This window comes from Crassostrea angulata, chromosome 4 (genome assembly GCF_025612915.1).
Source record: "Crassostrea angulata isolate pt1a10 chromosome 4, ASM2561291v2, whole genome shotgun sequence".
NCBI classification, from domain to species: Eukaryota; Metazoa; Mollusca; class Bivalvia; order Ostreida; family Ostreidae; genus Magallana; species Magallana angulata.
In genome coordinates this window covers 282,188-308,038 of record NC_069114.1, presented here as the reverse complement: position 1 = coordinate 308,038, position 25,851 = coordinate 282,188, and the positions used below count along the sequence as shown (strand labels likewise).

At 31.9% G+C, this 25,851-nt stretch overlaps 1 protein-coding gene across 7 annotated transcripts in view; it reads right to left on the bottom strand.

Annotated features, from left to right (window-relative positions):
• Positions 1–24,758, bottom strand: part of LOC128180599 (BTB/POZ domain-containing protein 16-like) — a 34,456-nt gene extending 9,698 nt beyond the window's left edge. For 2 of the 7 annotated variants that reach the window (XM_052848721.1, XM_052848726.1), the window contains exons 1-14: positions 24,491–24,758; positions 23,193–23,259; positions 17,006–17,162; positions 15,927–16,092; positions 14,913–15,028; positions 12,855–12,875; positions 11,214–11,240; positions 9,548–9,749; positions 6,205–6,338; positions 1,280–1,394; positions 942–1,011; positions 790–852; positions 459–526; positions 42–161 (exon numbers count right to left, since the gene is read on the bottom strand). In XM_052848721.1, the coding sequence (XP_052704681.1) occupies positions 42–161; positions 459–526; positions 790–852; positions 942–1,011; positions 1,280–1,394; positions 6,205–6,338; positions 9,548–9,749; positions 11,214–11,240; positions 12,855–12,875; positions 14,913–15,028; positions 15,927–16,092; positions 17,006–17,162; positions 23,193–23,259; positions 24,491–24,564 (1,400 nt within the window). In that variant the 5' untranslated portion in view covers positions 24,565–24,758. The remainder of the gene's footprint in view (positions 1–41; positions 162–458; positions 527–789; positions 853–941; positions 1,012–1,279; positions 1,395–6,204; positions 6,339–9,547; positions 9,750–11,213; positions 11,241–12,854; positions 12,876–14,912; positions 15,029–15,926; positions 16,093–17,005; positions 17,163–23,192; positions 23,260–24,490) is intronic. The other 5 variants (XM_052848727.1, XM_052848723.1, XM_052848722.1 and 2 more) reach the window with 5 other exon arrangements.
• Positions 24,759–25,851: the final 1,093 nt, after the last annotated feature.

The window sequence follows — 25,851 nt, the reverse complement described above, 5'->3', positions numbered from 1 at the left end:
TAGACTGTTGTTGTGCCATTAAGGGGAGATATGTGTGATACCTGTTGTAGTAAGACAGAACGGTACTGTGCGAGGGCATCAGTTGAACTTGAGGATTGAGTTGTAGGAACAGCCAATAGGAGAGGAGGCGGTAAATACTGTACTCATTGAACGTGAACAACCTGTTAAAACAACTAGCGAGTGTGAGACAAACGTCTACATCAAGTGTATTAGGGCTACATTAATTGATATATCACTAACTATATTACTTTATAAAGTTGAGAGGAGGCGGTGGATACCATACTTATTGAATCTGAACAAACTGTTGAAACAAACAGCTACAAACTAAGAGACACAAACTTCAGGTATTTAAAGATCATTATCACTTATAATTTATCATATAAATATACATTTTACTTTACACAGTGTGATAGTTTTATAACTGTAGGAAAATTATTTTGTGTTTTTAAATCAAATACCTGTGAGACTTCAGAGTTTTCTGGAGAAGATCCATTGATACTTCACGGAGCTGGATTTGACATGACATCTAGAGAACAAAAGTGTTCGTAAGAAAATCTTTCTTTCTCTAAATCTTTTACTTTTTCTCCAAAAAAGTGAAGCATCAATTGAGATTCAAAAACATTAACAAAAATAACATTTTCATAAAACATAATTGATCTAACATATTTCAATTTTTGTATCTTTTCTTTTTTCTCTTTCAAAGTGGTGAAAAAGGTCCATCAAGATTTCAAAGACAATTGCATAAACAAATAATAAAAATGTCAAACTTTACAAATTCCAGTTCATTACCTGAGGAATCAGATTGAGTTCCAACCATCTCTCACATGCCAGGACAACCTGTTCCTGTTGGTACTGAAAAATACCAAGAGTTATGTATCTTAGTCAGTCCAGACCATTTTACGTTTACATTAATGTGTTGACAGGAGTGATATAAGTGTTACCTTGGAGGCGGCCAAGTGATATTTACAGACGGTTCTGTGGTTGATATTCTCCAGCATCATTTTACCACAACTAAACAGACAAGAAAAGTATTTCTTTCAAGAAACCCGTAAGTTATTAGCATTCATTGATGTTGCTCACATGAGAATTGATTTTGGAATCCTTGTTTTTTTTTTCATTTAAATTTATCATTTAATGTGTTCACTTTCTGTTCAGCTTGAACAAATGAAATTAACATTTTGTTCATAGCTGTGATGGGAAAATTAACTTCAGGTTTTTTTATTACTTTACCATAATTTTGAAGAAATACATATGTTTTAACAATGGAAAAGAATATTACGTATTCTGTAACGCTTTGAATCCAAGGACTGAGGCACAAGCTAACACATTGGCGACATCCTCAACCTCTACCTCAACCTCATCGTGGTAAAGATTCCCAAGAGCTACAGCCATTGCTGGAAAAAAGGAACTCTCTCATGATTTATTGACATTGAATATGAACTTAATCACTGGTAAAAAACGCGATATGAATTACATGTTAAAGAAAACATCTTTGAGTCTATCCTAACGTCACTCCCGCTCTGATGTAAGTAACAAATAAAAATTTCTACATTCAAGAAGACGTTAGCTATGCTCAGAAGTGAATCCTACAATATGGCATACCTAATCAAAGAGTGTGTTTAAAATTTTAACCATCTGCGATGAATAATTGCTTCGCCGAAAATCTGTTCGCAAAACATGAATAAAAATAAAAACAAAGTCGTCTTAAAACTGAACGCTGAGGTCTGATTGGTACAAAACTGAATCTAACGATAAGGCATACATTAAGAAGTGTAATAAAACTTCAACCATCTCCAATAGATAGTTGTTGAGATATCTTGATGAAGAAGCATGATTGGTACAAAAATGTATCAAAAAATATGACATACCTATTACCTATTGAAAAGTGTGTGAAAATTTTTACCATCTGCAATAAAAAGGACCTCAGAAAAATGTAACGTTAATAGTATGCACATTCTAGCATTTTGCTTGAATAAGAGAAAAAAGTTTTATCAATTGCTGTTGTAAAATGATTTGCCAAAAAAATTGTTGAAAATATTAGTAAGTCCACCAATTCTGATGTCATCTACATCTTACATCTTCAGTACTTTGATTTTTAATTAACAACCTACGTATCACATAGACCCAGTATCAAAATCAATTGAACGTGTACACTACCATGTTGATTGACACAATTATTTTGAACTTTTGATTGGTTTTGAGTAAAACATTTGTTTCCATTTAAATGATGAGATTCTTATTGTGTCCCTAGAGAAAGTTCATGATGACAAAGGAAAAGACTACAGGTATTAACTAAACACTGTATCATCAGTTCTTGGTCAAGTTTTGTATTCCTTACAAATGATACCTGTACCTATAAATTTATTTTTCTGTCTAAATCACTTGTCTAATGACGTGTCCTTAATAAGATTTAATGAATTCAATCCAATCAAGGGAGGTAAGCTGCAGTATCCATTGATAGAACCAAGCGATATTCTGCCTCCCAAAATAACTTACGCACTATATACTGCCAGCTATTTTTGGAAGTGATTGCACACTTATGTCTATATTCTAGGGTTTTTTCTCTCCTTGATTTGTGAGTGTAAGTATCAGTAGCACAGAAATAGTTTTCCTTCTTTGTGACAAGTTCCAGGAGAGTCCATTGTTCACATCAAAATTCAACTCCTACTTTTACAAATTAATTTTAGAGTGAACTCTTCATCATTAGTCAAAGAGCTGCCTCTAGAAAAGATTATTTCTTTCCTCTGTTATTAAAACATACGTGATTAAGACTGCCTCATTTAAAAATTTCATTGGGATTGGCTAACCCATTTCGACATCAATAAAACCTGAAGTTATGGCCGACTCAATCTACTACATGGCTATCCCATTAATTAATGATTATGACACTCCATTCATTACAAATACCTTGTTCATCATGTACAGAATGAGTCATTTAATATGTACACACATATATTTTATTTCACTGCATAGTCAATGCTCTTTTTAAATATTTAAGTACCCGTACATGTACCTCTAATAAGTTTTAGAATTTGATGTTACATCAATTTTCATAATCAATGCTATGATTCTTTCTTTCTTGTCTTTTTGCTATTCATTAATTTTGCAATGGGTAGAAACATATCTTCTTTTGCATAACTCTATTCCTAAAGCATTTTAGAAATAATGAATTTAAACATATTCAGTTAAACATAATGAATATCAGTCCACGTTAAAATGCAAAAAGCACATACCCCAGATAGACTTTGAAATTTTACTGTTATTTTCTGGTCCTTGTAAATATTACGATATTCTTTCTAAACTGAAGGAATCGGAAAAGAATTTACCAGTTTATGATGTAAAAATCAATTGTCAACATAAAAAGTATTAATTTACAGTTGTATATTACAGGTATTTATCATGCACCTTAAGGGCAAGGAGAAAACCGACAGTGGAAAATGACATTAATATTACATGTATTTATCATGCACCAGAAGGGTTGGGAAAAAACTGAAAATGTAACATCTTCTTAGAAATACATCAATATTTTGACATCGCAATATCACACCAAGAGCAGGGAGCGGTACTATTAACAGATTCTGTGATGAAGGGATTGCTTCAGTTCAAACTGGTCGTAGCATTGCTGCTACTAGCTACCTGTACTTTAAACATTGATTAGGTCCAGTAATTAAAATCTCGCCCACACCTAATGGACCAGGTGTGTCAGACATAAATTACAATGCCGATAATTGTCACAAAGATGGCCAGCTTCACGTCTTGGAGTTAAACTGGCAATAGTTTTTCTCGCTACTCAAACGCCTACATGTGAAATGAATCCTTGAAAAAGATTCAAAATACCAAGTCAGAGAGAAGACTATAAAAAAGGAACTAATTGATCACAATAAAAATAAATATATATTTGCATTGTAAAAGTGATGGACTTTAATGCTGAGGGTGACTTCTCAAATAACCAATGCGATAAATTAACGCTTTTGATAGATGGTTCTCAAAAGCCATCATTAAAAATTTTAACACTGAGTTGAAAGAGCCAGCAAACAAAATTAAAAAAAGGAGACATGTACTCTTCTATATTTACTAGTTAAACATATTATATATTTTTTTTTTGATTTGAACATTTTAACCTGAACACTAAAAAGGGACATTTAATGATATATAAATATGTCATCTGTTTTAGGTTAGATGACTGGTTCCAGCCAAGAGATATCAAGGTACAACTTTGTGAATAACAATAACGTAACTAGTAAAGGAAGATGCATTGTCATTGATACTGCGTATGTCTACACTTTAGGGAGATGGGGGAGTAAGTAGAGACCAGTCTGCATGAGTACTTCACAATGCAATAATTATTAGGACGCTTTATAAAAAATGCAAAGAGAAACCTTGAATGAAATGAATTAGCAAAGCTTTATTGATTTCTCCCCTTCATCTTAACCTGATGAACTTGAAATGCACTTCACATTATTGATCAGAGCACACATTTAGTGGGAGAGTCCCTGGATTTTTCCAATATTTCACATCCCCAAGCCTTCATTCATTTATCCGTCTTTCAACACAATTCGTGTCAATAAAACATGACTTGCCAGAGTTCATCAGCAACTGCAGCCATGTTTTAGATCATATACTCCCATTTGTCACCTAAATCTTATTCAAGTTTACTTTGCAAGGTGCATTTCCAGCTAAAATCTGTCATCGGTTATGTAGTGTGTGTTTTCCATTGAGAAACAAAAAAATCTCCTGTTTGGCTACAAATTGTACTCAGCTGTCACAACATGTATTGATTATCAATATCCATTTTCATAGCCAGATAACAATCAGAAGCCTAAGATGAGTAACCTTGAAAAGAGTCATTCAAACATTCAGGGAGTTTTCAGCATTGACAAATATTTTATAGGGTTTGGTTTTCATTCATCTAAAGATGGAAATTGCCAAGCATATAATGAAACAATATATATATGTTACTTCATCTTGCCTGTAATATGCCAGATAAAATGCTAGCATCAGATGACAAAGCAAGCAAGTATTCATTAAAAAGACCATTACGTTCTGACTCAGTCTCATCCCAACAATTGAAGAAGAAAAATCTCATTTCTATCAGGATAAGTAATCTACAAAGGATTACAGCCTAGTCCCCATAAATCAAAGAGGATTATAGGAAAATGATACGACGGAGACACTGGATCATGTTACACATGTAGGCTTCAGCTTGTTCTCGGCAAATATCTGACAAATCGACATACAGAAATATCTGTGGCATATATTGTCCAAAGAGTGGTTTTTATATCAATAAATGACTGATATTTTATGTTGTATTTGCTAGGACAAAATAGCTATATACGTATAATTCTATATATTGAGGATAGTAGTTTTTTTCTTTGACCAACTAATTAATTTCAAAATGATTGAACTTCGAGGGGGAAAATTTGTTTTAACATTAAATGACGAATGATAATGATTCAGTAGTAACTGAGTTTATTTCTTCCGTTAAATTTCCTTGTATTCATAATATTTAGTAAAAACATTATCACAACGGTGCATTATTAACATATAATTCATAATCACCGCAGTATTCTTTCTCTGGGGTGTAAACAAATTTTGGGATGGTTAGTGAAGAAGAGAAAGGAAAGGAAAATGTGTTGCGGTTTATTTAAGTGATGGGGATTGGAGGAGGGTGGGGATCTGGAAGCAGTTATCTGTCATCGACGGGGGAAGACCAGGTTGTCACGGAAAAATTTGTGTACAGTGTCCAAATTCCAACTAAATGACATTATGGTTAAATTGGGATTTTTTAAAACATCATACAAAAATGACTTTAATATAAAAAAAAGAAAAGAACAGGTCTCAAATGTAGAGAGAAAACTTAATCATCAAAGTTTGAGCATAAATGACTAAAATAATTCTTATTCAGATACGTAAAGAAGTAGTATTTCCTTGTAATACTATTATCTCCCCTCATTGTGCAAACAAAATTGTAATGAAAAAGATTGATTTATTTATTGCATTTTTGGTACCATTCACATTATCATAGTCTAATCTGGGAAGTAAGTAACGCCAGCCTTGGGGTTGGAGATTGGGTTGGTAACATACATGTACATGTATCATGTGTATTTGTAAGGAGGATATATCAGTCAAGTAATATGGATATTTGGTTGGAATGAGAAATGAAGGTGGGGATCGCTTTCTGGAGAGGGGTGGTTAGTCAGTTACCTGTTTTAGTGAGCAGTGGGTCCTTACAGTCCAGTTTGATGACAGTGACACTGTTGACCCGTTTCTCGGACACATGAGCTGGGTGATTCACTCCTTTAATTTCTTCTTCCTCTGGGTCCTCCACCAGACTCAACCTTCAATGTCAAAATATCGCTTAAACAAACATGCATATGACTGTGACATATTACCTCTCTATTCCTACATTGTAACGGTTTCAACTTTTAGTGGTTAAATAACTTGTAATTTCATTTTATTTTAGTTAATGTCATAGTGATCATTGACTAAAATTTTCTTAGTTGGTTACTCTCCAAGAAGTTAGTAAAATTGGGAACATTTGGTTTTATTTTTAAACGCATAAGTTTTTTGGATACAAATAAAATCAAATCGCTTCCTAGGTCAGTAAGTAACAGTCTTTCCGGGATATGTTTTAAAGCAACTGGTTTATCAGAGTTCAAGAACCTTTTCTTATCTTATACGAAAACTTAAAAAGTTAGCAAAAATACTTATGTATACAGTCATGTATTTGGAGAGATAGATTTTTTCCCAATTTGATGTTTCTTTTCATGTTAAATATCAATCAAAGCTATGTAAGTAATTTTTTTATATCATTAATTAAGGAGTTTGCTTTCAGAAATAATAAACTTTAACTATTGATTAGGCAAGTCAATAATTAAGATGGAAAAAAAAACATCTATGATGTCACAAAAAGAAAGGAAAAACAAATACGGTAATGGATATTAATAAACAATACAAACTACAAGAAAATTTGAAATTAAAACGATTTAGTTCATAGTTATAATCTATTAAATATTGTTCCTTTAAAGTGTAAGTTTCACTATAATTTTGTTCAAATTATTCAACTACCCTTCTACTAAATTCATTGTTCATGCATGTGGGTTTTTTAAATTTAAATTTTCTTGTGTTTTTCTTGAATGTCATTTATTTCAAAATTTAATCATATCTTTCAAAATAAATGATGTAAACTTAAGTCTTTGGGATAACAAGGATGGTCTTTGGTGTAACCTTGATATTGTCTTTTACACAAACATTATTTACTGTCATACTCTCTTCTATATCTCACTGATTGATTCCCCTTGTCTACATCATTGTTTGTTTTAGACACAAGTCTTCTCAAATCTCTGAGGTTGTCTATCAAACTAGAATCAGACATAGTACTGTGTTTATCTTCTAGAAACTTACAAGATCTTTGATTTGTACATTTTTCTTTTCTAGGTCTAATGTTTTCTAACTTACTTCACCATTTTTATTACCAAATATTCCCTTAATAATGTCTATAAATTCTTCTTGATTTCTATCTTTTTTTTTTTACACAATCGCATCAAAATGTTTCTGAAGCTTAGAGACATCAGAGTTGGGGTTTTGGTTAGGGTTAATCACGACGTTTCTTGTTGTCTTCCACTTGTTTAAATGCCTTCTTTATCTTCTCCTCCATCTCGTTCATATTATCTTCCTCAGCCTTATTTAGATTCTTCTTCATAGCTCTCTTCTCCTGCTGTGGGTATAGTTTTTCAGTCGTGATCCTTGTGGTCTGTTTTGGCACATCATTTACAGATAAACTCATGACAGTACTCACATGATATATATATTTTCAAATCGTGTTTCTTAAAGTGAGGTGTGTGTGCTTGAGCAGATCCAAGTAATTGGAGCTCTGGTTGCAATATTTCTTTTTTCTGGACATACATACTGTTGCCCTTTTATCACATTTAGTAGATACTTGTGCAGAATTTAAAGACATGCTACAGGCTGGTGCAAAAATGCACATTATACATTTTAGATATATTACAGGAGGTGGAAATCATAACATAAGCTGTTTGAATAATTAGGACTCATTATTTTCCTAAATGGTTAAACCTGATAAGACTGGTGTCACAGTACTGTGAAAAAAAGAAGCTGGATAAACTTTTAGAATACCAATGTTACATGCAAAGAGACAACTTTTAGTAGGGCCTTAAACTTTTAAAATGGGTTTTAAGGGTAAGCGTATCTATGATTACAGAGTATTATGTATCATATAAACGTGTAAGGTGATTGTCTATTATAAGTTACCTACAGGTGCGATTTGATAGAGCAGTGATGTGGATCTTTACTTGTGTCTGTTACCCTTTCGTGTGTACTAAGACTCACAATAAACACCAAATATCAAAACAGTATCTGTCTAATTCATCCACCTATATTGTGTAATTCATTTATTACAAATACATTGTTGACAACTACCCTGTATAATATATTAATTACATTTACAGATGTTGACACCTACGTTGAGTATTTTCTTACATTTACAGTTGTCAAAACTACCTATATATATGTGTGTGTGTGTTGACAACTAAATTGTGTATCAATTTGTTTTTTTGTTTTTTTACATTTTCAGTTGTTGACAACTACATTATGTAATATATTTATTACCCTAAGTCTTCTACACTTCTCTCGTGTTATATGTGTAGGTATAAAGAATCAATCAGTGAGTATTATGAGGGGATCAAATGGTCGAGATGATCAAATTCAATAAAGCCCGAAGGACTTGAGGGGCATTACATGTTTTGAATTTTATAACCTCTGACTGCATTTGATTATCTCCTAATATTCAATTAATAATTCTTATTACTTATGTTTTTATAATGTTCAGCAATTTTACGATCTAATATCAGACTAACCAATCATGAAATATGTTGGACTAAACGTTAAAAAATGGTTTGTAGTTATATCACAAAAATTCCAGAAAAAGTAAATACAGCAATGTATTTTTCTGGTAGACCTTGTGCTGTACAACTGTATATAGTACATAATTTTGACATCTTAATGTAATCATTTTATTGCATTTTTATCGTAGTAGTAACCATCTATCGTTTTAATAGTTGTATTACATTTTTACATTTACCTACCTGTCACTCATCTCATTGTAGTTGTTGCAATATAACTGTTTTTGCAGTTGTTGACACAATGCAATAATACCATGTATAATACTTTAAATTTATAACATGGAATCACCAACCTCTTAAAATCTCATTGTTCTTATATAAAGGAATTGCCGTTGAATGTAACTGTTTTTACAGCTGTTGACACGTTGCATTGATACAATGTGTAATAATGTTATAAAATGTAATCACCGATATGTTATTCATTCCTTTTTAGTCATTGCTGTTATACTGTTTCTACAGCTGTTGACAGATTACATAGATACCACGTGTAATAATTTTATTACATGTACTCACCGACATATTATTCATAAAATTTCTTTGTAGTCATTGCAATTATGCTGTTTTACAGTTGTTGACAGATTACATTGATACCATGTCTAATAATCTTATTACATGTAATCACTTACCGGTTACTCATCTCCTTGTAGTCGTTGCTATAGAACTGGTTCTTTTTAATGTAGGTGTCTAGTGTTTCTGAGGCAGGACTTCTGTAATACTTGTGGAACTTTGGTCCATCCGCGTCTTTCACGAGGGCCGCTAGGACCTCGGCCTTCTGGAGGAATGGACGATGGAGCTCCCAGTCCATGTTAAGGCATTTCAACACAACATCTACAGGTACAAACATACCGTAAGTAAATTTGGTGAACTTAACTATTTTTTTTTTCAGGGGGGGGGGTGTATTATCTAGATTTTTTTTTATGTTTTCCATTTTAAATAATTCAAAATTTTTAACATATTTCTTAAATTTTAATATCTTTCATGATTATAAATACCTTGATTGAGTATATGTATATTTTTTGATACTTTTAAATGATATAAAATGATTAAATCTAAAGCTAACACATCTTTTATTACACAACCAAATTATCAAAATATTTGTTATTTCAAAATAGATCTTTTTAATGCAGATCAAAAAAATATATATACTATAAATATCAATACGTATAAATTATTCATTTTAAAATCTACCAAAAAAAATTGACAGAAGTAAAATTATGATTTCTCCATTAATTTATTTTGTATTATTTATGACTTGCACTTAAGAAGTAAAACAGATTGCGTGTCTTCATTCTAACATAAAGGTCATCTCCAAAAAAGTTGATTACTTTATCGACTGCAGCTATTAAATATTGACAAAGAGGTTAATTGAAAAACATGACTTCATTCCACAACAACAGCTTATTTCTTTCTTGTAGAAAAGGTAAATTAGAAAACAAATTACAAAATATTTTTTTTTTTTTATAATTTATTTATTTTTTGAAATACAAGCATACACACAATTACACCCTCAAAAACCACACACAAACACACCAACTCACACACTCACCATCATATTTTAAATAATAAACTTTTTTTAATTGCGTTAAGCAGTGGTTACTTGCTTGAAAAAAAAAGTAATAACAAATAACAACAAAAAACAAAAAAATCAGGAAAAGAAAAAAATTGTTGTAAAGTTCATAATACACAAGAAAGAAAAAACAAAACATAAAACAGATAAGAGACAAAGAGAAAAGTTAGTAGTCAAATATTTCTTTCCAACTATCCCACTGTTTTTCAAATTTATGCACTTTAGAACTTTGAATTGCAGCATATCTTTCAACATTATATTTTATCTTTAAATGACCAAGAAAACCAATTAGTGTTGGCACCTTGTTCAACATCAGACAAGAAAATAAGTATTGTTTCATAGATAGAATAATATAATTAATATATAATATAAATTACAAAATATTGACTATGTGGAAGTATTTATGGTATTCTTATATAAACTGTCCATACATATCACTTTCATTAGATACAAAGGCACACAACAACTCGGCATATAACACAGTGTAAAAACATCATTCATATCAACATGTTAATATAGTATTTATATAATAGTATTTCTTTATAAAATCCAACGAGCCAGCACCTCAAAGTGTGTAACCTCATTCCTAGGTTAGTTCAAATCTTCTTTATCAGAACCCTTCTAACAATGAATTGTTTCTACATACCGGTATTAAACAATAAAACCCCACAAAATAAAACAGGTTAAAACCCCAAAGCACAAAATACATTAAATATTTAACAAACCATATTTTGATAATGGTCCCACAAACCCTACAATAGTATGATAATCATCTTTATATGAAACGACGTAATTGATTTCTTTGCTGTACCAGGCAACCCCTATATAGTGACAATCAGTGGGATAGACTGCCTTTTTGTAAATGGTAATTACAAAAGGCAATTACAATAATTAACTCTGTTTAATACTTTTTCAGTAAAAGTCGACAACCAAAGAAGATGTAGGTATGGCAATGTTATTGAAAGGGATGGTATGATCCCCATGTGGCTGTACTAAAATTATATCAACATGTTACAAGTTTTTTTTGTTTTTTGTTGAGTTTTTTTTTGCATTTTTAAGCTGTTGACAAAAATTGCAAACAACTGTTGTCAACAAAAATAAACTCTGCAACAGTTCATTTTTGACATGATTTGAATACACTTCATTCACTCCTTACAACAGTACTACTAGTACTAAAACTACTGAATGAAAAACGGGGTGTGACAAGGCAAACATATGACTAACTGTAAAAAGGAAAATTCTGAGCAGATGTTAATATGATATGTGAATAAACTACACAAATGTTGAATGAACATATTTATCATGAATTGAAATCGTATATGGGTTGGGCACAGTTATGTACATATAATATCTTATATATCAATGATAATGCCTATTAGTTGTGATAGATACCTGATAGCACAAAATGAGCAGATGACAAACAAGATATAGACAGGAAATACCGGATGATGATAAGGTCGTTCACTTAGTGAAATGATCTTTTATTTTATATATATATATATATATATATATATATATATATATATATATATATATATATATATATATACTTTACTCTAAAACACACTTACCACCCTGACAAAATGTCTTCTAGCAATAAATATTCACCATCAAATCAGAGCAACACACATCCAAGCCATGTACTATATATATGATTAAATAATAGGTTTATATACCTCAATAGTTAGTTATACTAAAAAATTAGTTATCAAAATTAAAACTGTACCATGATTACATATACAATATCTAGGCATTTTATACATCTCTAGGAGGTTTTGTTACTTGACAAGTTGACAAGTGTTATGTGTATTATATTTTGATCTACTTTGGTATAGCTATACAATTTATGATACACACATTATATATTTAAATCTATAGTCATCACCAAATTAATAATTATATAAATTCTGTATCAGCATGCTTCTATTTAAAATGCATGAGATTCACTGTTAGCACTTAATAAAATATGAGATTTAAAAAATCAGAACCATTCTAATAATACATGTAGGAGATGACATGTATATTGTTAATCAAGTCCATGCATAAAATAAGACCAAATTTGATTTTAGTTTCTATTTGTTGTATTTCTTATGATTTTTTAATGAGAAATTCAATATGTTAAATTGTTATTCTGAACTTTGAAAAATGCAGTAAAATAGAGTTTGATATCTGTCAGTAAACATCTTAAATATTCACTAAAATAAAATAAAATATGTAAAATATTTAAAATAAATATAATGTAAGGATTCATCATTCAAAGAGACTCATTAACCTTGAGAATAATGCTGATACAGAATATATCCCATAATTCCTCTACACAATAAAAGCTAGTTGTCATGGTTACTGGCATTCCTACTACAACTCACCGAAATCAGGGACTTTTTTACCTACACAGCATATGTGATAAAATAACGAAATCAAAACATAATAGACAACTTGGATATACCAAAACTGACTGCATTACTTAATTCATGATGAAAGTTTATCATAGTTTTTTTTAATTAAATTTCTCCGCGTTAATTATGAATCTATTATCAAATCATATTTCCAAATTATATATACAAAGATAAAACAAATTCTATTTTCATAATTATTATAGTGATAACATCAGGTATATCTTCAAGTACATGCAGCATGAAGTCTTTTACTGTAAACCAGCACTTATATATTTGGCAACTTTATTTTAATGATTATCAGAAATGTACTGGTTTGAGGCAACTAATTTTTGCCATCAAGATGTGGATTATCTGGAAATTTAGATCCACTTTTGATGACTGGTTCACAGTGAGAAATATTTGCAATGATGAGGCACTTGTGAACCTCTCAAAAAATACTTGCATGTGATTAAGGTGGTATGGGACATCCGTCTCTATTAATGTGGATTAAAGTACATTATAATTATATTAAAATACTTTCTCTGGTTTAGAATTTTCAAATTTTACAAAATTTAACCAAAAAATAGCTTTTAAAAATATCTAGAGAGGTAAAAATTGTAAAACCCTGAGCGGGATTTAAACTCATGACTTACAGATTCGTAGTAAACCCTCTAACCCACTGCACTACGCTATTAGGTGACAAAATTGGCAAAGAAATACGTAATATGATTACACTTCATTTGGTTGTTTATTTCGATTAACACTGTGTCACAACTGGTAAGTGTTCCATTCCACCTTAATAGACGGTTTACAAATTAACAATGAATTTGTCTGAAAAAGAACAAAACCGCACACACTTAAAATTGTCTAATCAAAGCCAATATAATAAACATATACAGGAAAAGTTTTTCACTTTTAATTACTGAAAATTATGATGTTTCATACTGTTATTTATCATAATGTCACCAACCTATGTATCAGACAAGTATTCATTAATACGGTTAATAATTTGAAATGCAAAGAGGCATTTATTTAATGATGGGTAAAGGTAGGTGGGTTTTTGGAAACCACAACAAATCACAAATTTACATCAGCACAAACATGTGCATTAAATAGAGGTATTTTATCTACCAGAATGGTTACCCCCAAAAGTTCCCTCCCCTGATGTCACTGCAATTGTTTAACAATCCATGAATACTTTCGTGATGAAAGGATTTCACAGCATAGAGAAATTTTTTATTAATCATAAAAATCATTAGAAGTCAATTATATAATAAATCAAGATCAGAGGAGATAATCCAAACTTTTGACCAATTCTGTTAATCATGATTTGAAATTGTTAATTAAATCTTAATTGGACATTGGAAGTCAAGGCAATATGATACCATACCAGACATGAGTGACCAGGTTATTTGATCAATCTAGCTGAGTTAAACTTAAGGTACTTATTCTTCTAATCAAGAAGACCGATATCATATTAATGATGAAGTATGATTAAGCGGGTATAATGCTGTGATAATGAATCCCTTGTACATGTAATGGCACGTGTCCCGACTTTGTCCTTGACTAGCTTGTGCCATCTTTACATTAGAAGTTTCAGCTGTGTGTTAATTACAGAGATAGTTCAGCTGCAAATCATAATCATTGCTAGCAAATCTTCATCAAAGTGATTTCACAATTAATACATAGTTATTAAAATAATTATGTTAAGACAGTTTTGATCTGATGAATTTCAAATATTTCTCCTACATTTGAGTTCAATATGTAAAGTTTATATATGATTCTTTGTCTATTAGTATAAGCTATAAAAATGTATTTTTTTATGGATGGATATTTCCTTTACATATAGCTCTTAATAAAATTAAATACATATGCATTTCAATTAAATATTTAAAGCATATCAGATTTATTTATGGCATGAACACAATTTTCTTTTCTTTCTGTGTTTACACTTTTAATGTGCTTTGAATAGACACTTTTGGTTGAAAAACAATTCAAGAGATATTTTTGCTAATTGACGAATATTAATAACAATAAGTAAAGTTTTACCAGGTCCCAGTAGGCTATGGCTTTTTTTGGAGTGATAGAGAAATATATCCTTGGGGGTCGCTGGTCGTGCATTGGACGGCACAAACTTCCTGATGGGGCCAAGAGGGGTGGGGGTACTACAAAAATAAAAAACAAATTATACCATCACAACCCATACACAAACTTCCTGATAGAGTTAAGGGGGCTGGCCTACTACAAAAAAATCAAATATACCATCACAAGTCAACCATTACACAAACTTCTGATGAAGTGTAGAGGTGAATGAGCACAAAAAACGTTATTTAAATATCATAACACTGTTGGTGAATCCTGGACATCAATAGAACTCATGAACGTTTAATGATACACATATATATATATATATATATATATATATATATATATATATATATATATATATATATATATATATATATATATATTGATTGACTTCATTTAGTCACCAGATAAAAAAAACAATACGGCAGATTAAGAAAATTAATTTTACTAAAATTGGACTACTTTTAAGTCTTTGAAGTAGTCCAAAATGAACAGAGAAGAGTTTTGGGTTGATTTTAAGGGGTTTTTTTGGGAATGAATAATAAAGAATGTCTCCATTGGGGGAATTGCGGGATAAAACTGATCACTGAATCAGAAGGAGCTACACAATGCAATAATCAATCAAACTGTAGCTTGATGATGGCTTTGAATACAAAAGATTTCCCAAATTCATGCCTTCAGGGGCCACCTGAATCACAGAATCACATATGTACACTGTCCCAAGTTTTACTGGACTATTTTCTGAATTTCATTCCAATTATGCTGTCATTTTCAAAATTTTGATGGTCTTGCACTTTACTCTCTTATTTTTCCTTGGCAGAATAAACCTTGATTTTTTTGTGTTGGACTTATTGTTTGGTACATACTGAACACTTTTTTAAAGGTCAAAGAAAACCCTTGGTCTTATGTAATAGTTAAATCTGAACTAGTTTAATTCAACAAAGTACCAGTACAGTATGCATGTATTGTGATTACCCTCTAATTCTGACAGATGGGGAGGATACTGGAACAGCGAAACTATCTACAGACACCCTCTGTGGGCTGAACGTTCTCTCAGGCTCCGTGAGTGGTCGATCATCCGTCTGACGGAACTTGTATGGTCCACTGACATCCAGGTTCATATTCAAAACTGGGCTCTCCGCTGTTAATAACATACAGTAGTAGACTAGAGCATTATGTGGACAATATCATATTTAAAACATGGCTTTGACATTTTTAACAAAAAACACACTGCTATTAAGTTCGATTATGATATCATACTTTAAAAAAGCTAAAAAAAAACAGCTCTTACAAGAAAATATGAAGAAACAGTTCAGTATTACATGCACATTAAAATTTAAAGATCTGTTATCTAAAAATGTTTCTGATATCAAGTTCAGAGAGTAAATAGCAATATATTTTCCATAGTTAAAGCTTGTATACTTATAGATTGTTAAGCTACATGTATTTACCAGTCTATAAGCTACATGTATTTACTGTTCTATAAGCTACATGTGTTTACCAGTCTATAAGCTACATGTATTTACCAGTTTATAAGCTACATGTATTTACCAGTTTATAAGCTACATGTATTTACCTGTCTATAAGGATCATGTATTTACTGGTCTATAAGCTACATGTGTTTTCCAGTCTATAAGCTACATGTATTTACCAGTCTATAAGCTACATGTATTTACCGGTCTATAAGCTACATGTATTAACCAGTCTATAAGCTACATGTATTTACCGGTCTATAAGCTACATGTATTTACTGGTCTATAAGCTACATGTATTTACCGGTCTATAAGCTACATGTATTTACCAGTCTATAAGCTACATGTATTTACCATTCTTATATAAGCTACATGTATTTACCGGTCTATAAGCTACACGTATTTACTGGTCTATAAGCTACTGTACATGTATTTACCGGTCTATAAGCTACATGTATTTACTGGTCTATATAAGCTACATGTATTTACTGGTCTATATAAGCTACATGTATTTACCGGTCTATATAGGCTACATGTATTTACCAGTCTATAAAGACGCATTTTACAGTTCTGTATACTGACCAGTGATGATGTTGACCAGGCTGTTGTTATAGTTCATGTGGACGGCTTTTATCGCCTGGGAACTTCCTAGGAGGTCGCTCCCCAAGGACTCCGGGAGTCTCCAACGATTCGTGCTACCAACCATTTTCCTCACTCGACATCTGGGTGTGACCGGGTGCTGAAAGATAAAGGTTTAATATAATGATAATGTAAATCTACGTTGTAAATTTGTATTCATGAAAGTAATCACTAATTCCTCTCTCTTTCTTTCTCTACTGTAACCTGATTCTTCATTTTAAGTTCCTTCTTTTCTTTTGTAAATTTAAACCGATCTCTCATTTAGGAGGGTCTGATTTTCCAAAAAGGAGTACACTGTGTACACTTTTGTACATAAAGTGCAGCGGTGTAGTTTTTAGGTGTACATTGGGTGTACACTTTTGTACACCGAGTCAGGGGCTTGTGTTATTGAGGGCTAATTTAGCTCTGAAACCAATATGGCGGATAAATGTTATGACTAGAAACTTGACAAATGATTTTAAGTAATATAACAGATTAGAAGGTGCATGTAAAATGTCTTTGTTATGAAAGCCAACAAATTTGTACTAACACGTAAGTTTTATTGTATTTATACCAGAAAAAAGCCTTAGATTGTCACTAAAATCAGATTCTCTGCAAAAACTGCATCCTTTCAGAATTTCTGCCATATTTATTCTTAATTTCCCGACACTATGCAATTACACTATGCAATTACACCATGCAATTACACCATCTAACTGCACTTAATATACAATACAAATTTTTACACTAGTGTATACCAAATCAACAGCATGCCTATTAACAACACACTCTCTATCTCTCTGCTTCTCTCTCTCTCTGCTTCTCTCTCTCTCGCTCTCTCTCTCTATCTGCTTGTCTCTCTCTATCTCTCTGCTTGTCTCTCTTTCTCTCTCTCATCAATTTCATGAATACTACAATGATATTAAATAGCAGAAGAGATCCTTTGTGTAGGACATCAATATGCTAATTTTTAGAATGTCATATTTCCATTCATATTAATTCTCTGCAGGAAAAATCAATAGGATGAAATGTACTACATTCTCAAGTATGCAAATAAGTACTGAGTTTAGTTGACTATGACTATTCATAGCTCAATGACATCAGAGTATAGTGACCATTCAGCCATTTTGGGAGAAAGCTATGTCACAAATTTACATTTCTGTATACCTCACTAATAAACGTGACCATTGCGGGTGAGAGACAGAGGAGGATCTCATTACTTATAATTAGCAATGATGTAATATCAGCAAGTCAAATCCATATTCATTACACTGAAATCTTGGCAGCTTAGTAAGCTACTATGCTGTGCAACATGAAAAATAGTTTTTGACCTTGCTAAGAGAATATTATACTGTTTAAAATGAAAGAGATGGGAAAAAAAACTTAGGACTTAATCAAAACAAATCTATGAATCTTATATATCTGTTGTTTACCAAACGTTTCAATTTGATACCAGTATTACAAAAAATATATCCTTTTTAGAGATTGAAATAGATTTAATTAGTTTTGTATCGATTTTTGTATCATTCCATGAAATCAAAAAATAATTTTTTTAAATAAGCCATTTACTTAAAATTTGTGAAACGTAGCCCTAAATTAATGATATGATGTTCACAAGACTGGAGTGTTATGAATTTAAGATGACATACAATTTAGGAAATGTTCATAAATGAGGAGCATGTTTCACCCCCCCCCCCCCCACCCCCGTCATTATAATTCTTCAGTGGATGGTCGTCTCACACTGTCAGGTCAAAAGCACATCCTTAGTAACTTTAGAGTGATTTATGTTCTCTAATTGTATAAATAAATTAGCCTACCATAACAAGACAAAACTCAGAAATTTTGGTGATGGAATCTATAACTCTTCTTTTGTCTTTACTATTTAAATGCAATCAACTTTCTGAAAAAAGCTATAACTTAGTCATAAAATATTTCATTAATCAATGACGTTTGATAAAGAAAATAGTTTCTAAAACCATTGCAAGAATCAAGCATTAAGGGCAACAAAGTTTAATGTAGTCGGTAAAATTTCAGTTCAGATGATCATAAAAAGCAAAAAACAAAAAAACATGTGGTCAGTCATGTGTGGATCTTTGAAAGGGGGGGGGGGGATTCCCGAAAACAGGCATTGGTCCTCCCCCACCCCACCCCCTGGAAAATTTTTCTGGATCTGGGCATGATGGTACTGCCATAAAATTCTCTAAGGAAATGGTACTGACTCTTTGCTCAAAGTAATGCTGTCAATTTAATTATTCTGTCGATGCATTAGGACTGTCAATGCTTTCAAATTTACTTTTATTACAGATATAAAAGTTCTCTTCTCCATTATTCATGAATACATTTGCTTATTTTATTGTGTATATTTAAAAAATTCAATTTCTAGCATTACTTTACATTTAGAGTTGGCTTACATGAAGCAAATGAAAATTATGCATATGTTATGAAAACTGCTTTGAACATTTTGTAGGCATTTGAACTTGATCTGTTGAATCACGATCTGAAGCAGAAACCATGCAATGATATAGCCCCACTTTAGTGTGAGCTGATTTACTCAGATTTATAGAGTGTTTAATGACAAGCATAATATTCAGGGTAATGCATCCGCTGAAGAAAATAAACATCACATATTCCTCGATTTTACTTTACAACTTTTAAAAATTAAAAAATATATTTTTTTTTTAAATCAAACTCCAACTAAACATGTAAATACTTTTTTTTTTTTTTATTCAAACTTTCATGTACAAGTTATTCACATCTTCTTATATATTTAGTTTACAGTGCATACACATCACATATTCACTTCATTTGAGATTTAGAATATAAGTATAATATAGACACAGTCACATACCGAAGATAAAAAAGCACATGTACAGACAAGTGTACTACACCCACAGACAGAAAACATGTAAATACTTGATAAAAGTTTTTTTTTATGCTTTCATATCAAATTGAACACGACATCAAATGTTACTGCACCTATTATTTTACCTAATATTAATTATCATGTTAAGTCAAGGATTAGACAAATTCATCAATGATCGGGGAGAACAACTATTTGAGACAAAGTAATTCATACTTTTTAATTTAATTAACTTTAGAGGAATAATGATTTAAAATTTGGATCAATATTGTTGGAGTTTAAGGAGGCTATTTTTTCTTAAAAAGGAGATATCGAACTATCTAGTGGTATATGTACATGTATCATGGTCGCCCAATATTGATCAGCATTTATATTAAAGAACTAACATTGACTTGTCAGAAATCGATATCCCTCTTAAAGGAACACTCGTCTAACAATACATTTCTGTGTAGAGATCCGACTACCTTACACTTTGAGAATTTAATCTTCTCAACTCGAGTTTTAGTGATCTTAAGTGTGTACACATGAACTTGAATACAAACTGTTGAATCGATTAAAGCTCAATTGGTCCACACTTTCTAAATGACTAAAGATATTAAGTTTATACCTGAGTAAATTGTTAGCTGAAAGTCCATACACTTCACTCAAAAAAACCAAAAAATAAACCAGTTTGAGTCTTCATACCAATAGAGATATATAGGCATAAGTTTGATATATTATTCAACATTTCAGATACATCAAAACTTTGAGATGAAAATTTAATATTATGGAAAGTATTTAAAAACACCTTGAATTGAAATATGAAATAGTCTTTATGACATAAAAAGATTGCCCTAAATATAGAGTATAATGGTAAATCAATACTGAATAGAAATTTTGCCAAATTAAGGTTTGATGCAAGATCTGATATGAATTTGACGTACACGAATAGGAACAATTGCCAGAAATCAGCGCTATTCAAGATCAGTCGACAGTTCCATCTATTCCATTTGTGTACACATCAGTGCGACCATATTCTCGTATAGTTTTTTGCAATGTTCAGATCTATTACATGTCTTGTCTAATTCTAATTGACTATATACCGATATACAGTCAAACCTCGTTATCTCGAACTAGATGGGACAGGTTAAAAACTTCGAGATATCCGTGTATTCGAGATATCAAGGGTAAAATAATAAATTTTAAGTGTTTGGAACCTAAAGATCACTTCGATATATATATCCATTGTATTAAGATATCGGTGTTGGAGACACCGAAGTTCAACTGTATGTTGCCATTATTGCATAGTGCATACAGAGTAAGATCGATGCCTTGAACACATCAAACTAAATTTGAGACACTGTGCATCGAGTTTTCTTAAGAAGCTTTATAAAATCCAATCAGTCAACACTTTGAGAGACCCAGTTTTTTTTCCTAATGATGTAACCGTGTGCGTCCATTCATAGTGATGTTGGAGCTCTAAATTACAAACTTCAGAAATATAAACCTAACATTCTTTAAATACAATCATGTAGTTGGCTTCTGTAATCAAAATTTTGAAACATTCTTTAGATATCCCTTTTTATTTCTGCACATAATAATTCTAGTGTGAAAGTGAAAACCAAACTCACCTGTGCTCAATCTTTTGTTTATAAATTTTGATTTATTAAAATTGTGACATTTTAAAAATCGTTTCGCCAAGAAATAATTAATTAGAGGATTTTCAATTTTATTTATTTCTGATTTTGAATTCATGAATCAGAGTGGTTTAAGATTTTTCAACATGTTCAATGAAGATTTATCAAACATTGTTTCAAATTCTTGTTCTTCATTTATTAGATCTATAAAAACACCTAAAATACATTTTCCTTGATGAGCCCACAGCTTATTGACATTTGAGTGATCACAAAAAGAGGAAAAAAACAGAGGAAGAACACATCAAACAGAGATGATAGAGCTTTTATGAATCCACAATCCATAACTTCTAGTGCAAATATTTAATTTCAACTTTCAACACCAAATTCAATACTTTCGACTGATGCTAGCTGGCAGTTGGTAATTGTTTTATCTGTTGACAATTCAACAGGGACTGGTTTTTTTCTTTTATCAATGATTTTGCTTCATTAATTTATTCTGCAGATTGTATAGGGTAGGGAGTCTAAAGGCTTGGTTTTATTGTGTGTGTATTCCCTATTAGCACGTCACTTGGTGCAACCATTAAGTCAGTGTTGATTCAAGTATATAAAGTTAAATCTTTTATGAGATGATCAAACGTGCAGATAATTACACTCCATTATGATCAATTCCAGAAAATTTTTTTTTATCTAATTAACAAGGAATTTCTTTTATTTCCCAACTTTTTAGAAATTGAAAATGCATGCATTTGGGATTCCTGGTAAATTCTGATCGAGGCAAATGAGTTTGCCGAGTATGTATGTACTACCAATCAAACTATTGAATACACTCCACAGAGTAAATATCAAATTTATTAAGCTGTTTTTATTTTGTGAATATACAATATATCACATCATTTGTGCGGTTTAAAATGTACTGCATTTTGTAGCTCTCAAACCATCTCCCCTTTTAGTTTTCTTCTCTTTTTTATTTGGGGGGGGGGGGGGGGCTTCAGATGAAAAAATAATATTGAGCTGCATTATTGCAGCGTGTTCAAAATATAATGCACTTTTATTTTTATTTTTGATGCTGTAGCCACTGGGTGCCTTAAACTTTGACCATCCATAATATACAACATTTACATGTAGAAGGTTTTAAAAAATATGATTGCTATAAATAAAAATACATTTCACTTGGAATACAAATTAAATGTAGTAATTCCAAAGATCAGATATATTATTAAAAAATTCTACAAATTTTGGAATGAAAATGAAAGATTTGATTGTGTTTACTTTTATCAGTGGATGAATACAATTGTTTTCATTCACCACTGAGTAAATCAGTGGATGTATAATTATAGACTAGAGCTATAACCTCTCTATATTGTTGAATCAATGCTAAATCAGGGTGCTGTGTTCCCAGGGCAGCTTACATTGGGCATAAGTTACAGTATAAAAAGAAAACTTCGTATTGCTTGAAAGTTTCACAAAACTGGTCATAATGTTTTTAGTTGGACCATATGTCCATACCAATTTTTTTTGTTTTTAATTTCATTCAATTATGAATTTTGACGTGACACATCTATATTGTAATTACATGTTTATTGTGAACTTGTATTCATGGAGAGAACAGAAAAAAACTGAATGTTGTTTCCTTCACAGAAATAAAATGTTAATCTAAAAAGAAATAGAATCCTACCCGTTCGGGAATCCTGGCGTCGACTACTACCCCCATCAGTGCGGAGAACGGGGCGTCCTGGACCGACCTGTAACATTGTCAGAATTATATAGGTGTTCATATCATATTGTTTACACAACAGAAGCGATATCAAAATGAATAATCAAATTCCTTTTTTGAACGTATAACATGTTCAGTAGATGATAATCAAACAGGTAATGGAGATACATGTAAAACTATTTAGCTAACATGACTGTTATATAGAGCACTATGTTGATATAATTAATCACTTTATACTTGGCAATGGTTAATTAATAAGTCGGAAATAAATATTGCAAATACATAAAATTCTTAATTAATACAACTTGTAATAATAAAAGTATCATTAAAACAAATTTTTAATATGTACATACATGTATGCTTCATACTGCTACTAAATAAGCTTTGATGCATACATGGTAAATGAAAGCAAACTGATTTATGATGCTGCACATAATTTTTTTTAATCTGGATTAAAACTGATGATTTCTGGATCACACGTGCCATCGTATTGAATATTGATGGTATACTTATAAGCTTTTATCTTTATTCAATCTCCTTGTTTGTATATTGTTCTAATACCTAACTTATTTCAAATCCTTTCCTGCCAATCATGAAATTGCTTATCAATTCAATTTGCAGTTTTTGTTTCATTTGATCTCACTTGAATTTCTTCACGATATGATATTAATAGCAGTGTGGAGAAAGAAAACCCTGATATGTGAAGTTGCAATACGTCTGACAAAGTAGCCCAACAAAATATATCTGTATGTAGCATCATGACTTATATTATATAGTCTCAATCTTAAATTCTATTCATTTTGTATCACTTTCAGATTTAAAGCAAAATATACACCCTCTACCTATAATAACTTTCACACTCTGTGGACAAAGATATATGCACAAGAAAAAACGGTCAAGTCTCCTGAATAATATATTGGGATCTGATCATCACAGAGGGATGATGCACTGATACTCATTAGCATGATCTCCGAGACTCAGGACCTTTGAGACTGGCTGGGATCTCCGCGCTCTGTGGACCAATTCACAGGACTGTTAACTGATACATCTTAGAATGAGTTGGGAATAGTGTCTAAAGGATGCTTCAGCACCAATTTAAGCAATAAGAGATGTACTTTACTGTATTTTTATTGAAACAGGCTGACATGCATGCATCGAGGAAATTCGAAATCCAGAAAACGTTTTCGACACACGTACACACAACATAAGGTTTATAACTGGGCAACCTGGTGTTAGTAATTAGCAAATTAAATCAGTACCTGCAGTAAGATATTGTTGCCTTTGGTGCATTTGGTGGAATGGAAGGGAAATAGGACTGCGCTGATTCTGTCATTTTGCTGAACTGTCTCCTTTAAATCTGGTCGTGTTCAATCTTTTAATTCTAACTACACAATGCTGCTACTGGCGTTTAAACAGCTATACCATGTTACATAAGACTTGATCACCTATATCCCCTCTGCACAAAAAGCGCGCTTACTCGCCGTACTTTCCACAAATGTTACTATGGACGCTCTGTGACGTCACAACCGGTGTAAACATTAGCACGTGTTTATTCCATTTAAAATGACGAGACGAATAAATTGATACGATCAAATCTTTATTTCACAATTTTTGAAACAATGTAAGGAAATGTTAAATATTTATAGTCTGGAGCAAATCTAGAAAGTTACATGTATGTGTGTACACTGTAAGATGTTCATTTAACTTGAAAGGAAAAGATGTAGATAGAACCCAATGTCCTATATTTATGTTATTTGGCTCTCTGTGGCTCAGTCAGTTTTTAGCGAGAAAGAAGTCATCGACCTATCAAACTACAGAGTATGTAGGAGAAGCCTCGGCAAAATCGGACAGCTAGCGAATAGAACTTCCTCCCACGTTTCTGGCCCGATAAAGAAGATTATAAAGCCTCGACGCCTGTCAGTAGTGGCAAGGAAATTCTACGCCATCAACAGATAACTCGGAGAGCGTCGCAAATTGGCTCATAAATTCTGTCTCCTATCTGTACATTCTTTTCTCTGGTGAGGGCAAAAGGAGAGAGAGAGAGAGAGAGAGAGAGAGAGAGAGAGAGAGAGAGAGAGAGAGAGAGAGAGAGAGAGAGGAGAGAGAGAGAGAGAGAGAGAGAGAGAGAGAAAGAGAGAGAGAACAAAAATGAAGGAGAGCTAGATAGAAGATAAGAGATAGTGAAAGAGAAGATAGAACGAAAGAACACAGTTTGAAACTTTCTGTTTCAGCTTTAGGACAAAGTTTCTAACAACATTTTTTCCTCGAGCAAACAGAGAATATGTCAACACATGAAACATTGTGGGTTACAACTCCGCTGTCAATTTACAACTCGACAACGTTTAAAAAGTTATGTACAACAGTTTGGTGATGACTCATTATCAAGTTCATTCATTCTTTAAGTGGCCAAAAGTTCAACAAACCTTCGTACGGGACGAGTTATGTTTCAGCGCAATACAGGGTCGTTAATTTGTTGTCTTCAAAATCGTTCAACTCCTCCCAGTTTTACTGAAATGCCCCGTTTCTCAAAACCACTCTTTGATTACGTGATTGAAGGGTGTCAGCAATTTATCCGAAATTGGCTTGAATATTGCTTGTAAATTATATGTCCGTTGATAAA